The sequence below is a fragment of the Quercus robur genome, chromosome 9 (assembly GCF_932294415.1).
Source record: "Quercus robur chromosome 9, dhQueRobu3.1, whole genome shotgun sequence".
Taxonomy (NCBI): domain Eukaryota; kingdom Viridiplantae; phylum Streptophyta; class Magnoliopsida; order Fagales; family Fagaceae; genus Quercus; species Quercus robur.
Genome location: NC_065542.1, coordinates 16,867,829 through 16,872,055, shown reverse-complemented (window position 1 = coordinate 16,872,055; position 4,227 = coordinate 16,867,829). Strand labels below are relative to the sequence as shown.

General features: G+C 37.9%; 1 protein-coding gene across 1 annotated transcript; it reads right to left on the bottom strand.

Moving 5' to 3' along the window:
* Positions 1–3,186: 3,186 nt before the first annotated feature.
* On the bottom strand, positions 3,187–3,722 carry LOC126700786 (uncharacterized). Its single transcript, XM_050398971.1, has 2 exons — positions 3,387–3,722; positions 3,187–3,270 (listed from the first exon to the last, which is right to left on the bottom strand). Exons 1-2 carry the CDS (start codon positions 3,720–3,722, stop codon positions 3,187–3,189), a joined length of 420 nt encoding a protein of 139 aa, XP_050254928.1.
* Between the last annotated feature and the right edge of the window lie 505 nt (positions 3,723–4,227).

Below are 4,227 nucleotides of genomic sequence, written 5' to 3'. Positions count from 1 at the left end.
ATACTTTCTCTAGCATAATGAAATGCCTTTCTCAGACCTAGCCACTTCCAAACCCAAGAAATATTTCAGACTGCCCAGGTCCTTCAATTTGAATTGCTTATCTAAGACAGCCTTCAAGTTTGCTACAGATTGAGGATCATTGCTGGCAATGAGTATATCATCAACATATACCAAAAGTGCCATAAAAGAAGCTCTTGATTACTTGGTGAACAAAGAGTAATCTGCCTTAGATTGCAGAAAACCATGTTGCAGTAGAGTGGTTGAAAACTTGGAATACCATTGCCTTGAGGCTTGTTTAAGGCCATACAAGGACTTATTCAATTTGCACACAAGCTCCCCTTTGTTGGGTAGGCCTGGAGGAAGACACATATACACTTCTTTATGCAAATCACCATGAAGAAACACATTATTTACATCTAATTGGTGAAGAGTCCGGCCTTGCACAGCAGCCAAAGACAAGAAAAGCTTGACAGTCACCATCTTGACAATAGGAGAGACGGTCACAATATAATCCAAACCCCCCTGTTGAGTATAACCTTTGGCAACCAACCTTATTTTGTATCTCTCTACACTGTTATCAAACTTGTATTTAATTTTGAAGACCCACTTACAACCAATAGCCCTTTTATTGGGAGGCAAAGGAACAAGAGACCAAGTGTTATTAAGTTGTAAAGCCTAAAGTTCAGCTGCCATGGTAGCATCCCAATTAGGATCACCAACTGCTTGATGGTAAAACTGTGGTTCCTGAAGGGTAGAGATACTATTGTAGAAATGAGAGTAAGAAGGAGAGAGTTTGTGATTAGAAATATAATTGGTAATAGGATATTTTGTGGAAGTAGCATTGCACTTATAGGCTTGAAAATAAGCAGGTGGTCTAGAAACTCTAGTAGACCTCCTAGGGAGAGGATCACAAAGAACACGACTAGCTGGAAGAGAATCAGAAGCATGGTCAAGTTCAATGGACAAAGAAGAAGGAGTAAGATCAAGAATAGGAGTAGTAATGTCATTAGGAACAAAAATAGATAAATCCTCAAGAAGATCAATAAAATGCTCTTAAAGAATAGTAGAATCAATAGGAGCTGAGGGGTTTGGGATATGAGCAGAATGGTGAATAGAATCAGTAACAGGCAGAGGTGGAGCATCAGGAAAACAATCATGATAAAAGGGATCAGTTTGAGACAAAGGAACAAAAGTAGGAAGAGACTTAAAAGGAAATACAGATTCATGAAAAAGAACATCTCTAGAAATGAAACAAGACCTGGTTTGTAAATTCAAGAGCTTATAGCCCTTAACTCCATAAGGATACCCCAAGAAAACACACTTAATAGCCCTAGGATCAAACTTGCCTCTATTGTGAGAAAGAGTAGAAGCAAAACATAGACAACCAAACACCTTGAAATGTGAATAATTTGGAATTTGACTGTAAAGAAGCTCAAAAGGAGATTTGTTGTTCAAAAAAGGGTAAGGAAGTTTGTTTATAAGGTGCACAACAATGAGGATACAGTCACCCCAATAAGCAATAGGAATGTTTGATTGAAGACTTAAAGCTCTTACAACACAAACTATATGTTGATGTTTCCTCTTCTCAATAGAATTTTGTTGTGGAGTGGCAACACAACTATGTTAATGAATGATGCCATGAAGCTTAAAGAAGTCAATCATTTGAAACTCAAGCCCATTGTCTATCCTAAAGACCTTAATAGACTTACCAAATTGAGTTTTAATCATGGTATAAAAGAATTGTACTAGAGATCTAGTTTTAGACTTAGATTTCATAAGATAAACCTAAGTTGATCTAGTACAATCATCAACAATGGTAAGGAAATACTTGTGACTTGCAACAATAGGTACCACATAAGGCCCCCAAATGTCACAATGTATCAAATCAAAAGGAAATTCAGAAACATGATTATGAAAAGGAAAAGGAAGCCTTTTATGCTTAGCTAGAGGGTGAATTTCACAAATTTCATTAGAGATAGAAGTGAGATTAGGAAGTACACTCTTCAAAACAGAAATCTTAGCATCAGAGGGATGCCCAAGTCTGCAATGCCAGACAGAAGCTGGAATCTTGACATTATTGATTACATGAGACTTATTTGTACTAAAAGTGGAATGAAAAATAGAATTAAAAATAGATTGGAAGGCTGGAGTAGCCTGGGACTGAGTTGGAATGGCACAAGTATCAGAAGGGCTATTTTGAAGGAGATACAACCCATCATGAACTTCACCCACACCAATCGTCCTCTAGCAATTGAGGTCCTGAATGAAACAGAAAGTAGACAAGAAAATGAGACAACAATGCATTTTCTTGGTGAGTTGGCTGACTGATAAAAGGTTGAAAGAGAAAGATGGAACACAAAGCACATTGGTTAAGATCAGATTTTTAGAAAGACATATAGAACCAATATGAGTTACTAAATCAGTCTTACCATTAGGAAGTTCAACCACACAATTAACAGCAGTAAAATCAGTCAATAGATGAACATCATACACTATGTGATCTATTGCACCAGTGTCAATGACCCAAGTATTACCATCAAAAGCTGTTCTATGCACAATTTGGGTAGAAAAGACTGAATGCCTCAAATCAAGACAAGTAGAACTTAACATACCTGCCATGGTAAGAGCATCTGTGGTACTGGAAGAAGAAGGAACAACTGGATTAGGCTTAATCACATTATTGGCCATGTGTGCTTCTTGGTTGCCCATATTGAACTGAGTCTCCTTGCCACCAAAGTTGAGATGAACAGTTTGCATTTGAGTCCCCAACATGGTCAAAAACTGCTGACATTGCTCTTAAGTGAAAGGAAAAGTAGTAGATAGAGGACCATTGTTTGCACAAGCTTCTTGAACATTGACTTGATTCACCATAAAGTTCTTGCCTTTAGGATTGAAGCCTGGAGGAAAACCGTGTAGCATGAAGCATTTCTCCATGACATGTCTAAGCTTCCCACAGTGAGTACATATATGTCTGTCTTTGCCTTTGGAATTCTTTCCTCCATAAACACCAGAATTACCAAAGAATCCAGGAAAATTGGAATTGGAATTGTCACTAGAACCCTTCACTGCTAGAGTAGTAGACTCTATGTGAACAGAATTGCCAAGCCCTACACTCCTTTGCCTCTCTTCTTGAATCAACAAGGAATAGACTTTCTTAATGGTTGGCAATGGTTCCATTAACAAGATCTACCCTTTGATTTGAGAGTATGACTCGTTGAGCCCCATCAGAAATTGCATCACTGATTCTTGAAGACGAAGATCTTCAAGCTTCTGAGATAGATTACAGGTACACTTTCCACAAGAACAGGTAGGAGTAGGCCTAAAATTCTGAAGTTGATCCTAAAAGAGCTTCAACTGAGTGAAATAATTGGTAATTGAAGACTCACCTTGACACATTGAAACTGTCTTTTTTGAAGCTGGAAAACCCTAGGTCCATTCCCTTGAGAATGTGTATCTCGGAGATCATTCCAGATTTCCAGAGCAGTGTCTCTGTAGGTAATACTCACTCGAATCTGAGGTGACACAGCCTTCATCAACCAAGAACCTACCATGTTGTCATAGCGAATCCAAGTGTCAACTGCTGCTAGAGTCTTTATCAGTGGTGAAGAGAGAGTAATGCTACCATTGACAAAGCCAAACTTATTCTTGGCAACTAATGCTTTCTTCATTGAATGAACCCAAGCATGGTAATTCTCACCAATCAACAGCTTAGACATAAGCATGGCTCCAGGATTTTCAGTGTGATGGAGAAACAGAGGATTTGAGATATCCTCTACGAGTGCAAGATCTTGCACAGAGGAGAAGATGAAGTATTAGTTGCTTCAGCCATTGAAGAAGCTTCAAAGCTCTCAAGAACAAACCTTAGAAATTTTGGGAGAAAATAGAGTTGGAAGGCTTTGATACCATATGAAATTTACTGAGAAAAGTATTTCATTGATCTGAGTAAAAACAGATAATTACAAGTGTTTATATACAACACTAAGCAACTAATCCAAGCCAAAAACTAAGTTAACTGATCTAACAAACTTCCTAACTAACTACCAGAGGTGTACACTTAAGTCATTCATGTGTAGCTCACATGTTCACTAACCAATACTATACTATATGTAGTTTTTACGCTTAAGCTACTTGTCGTTGATCTCTGCTTCAGCTCTGCAACTATCTGGACTTCTAGACTCATGTAATTTAGTTTGCTGCTTTAGTTTCTTTGATTTCTGATAATAGTAG

Bases quoted from the DNA above. Each gene is read 5' to 3' on its own strand.
- LOC126700786 (XM_050398971.1), bottom strand. From the start codon at position 3,722: ATGCTTATGTCTAAGCTGTTGATTGGTGAGAATTACCATGCTTGGGTT. The intron at 3,271-3,386 runs GTGAGTCTTCAA...AATCTATCTCAG, and splicing joins GACAGTTTCAATGTGTCAAG to AAGCTTGAAGATCTTCGTCT.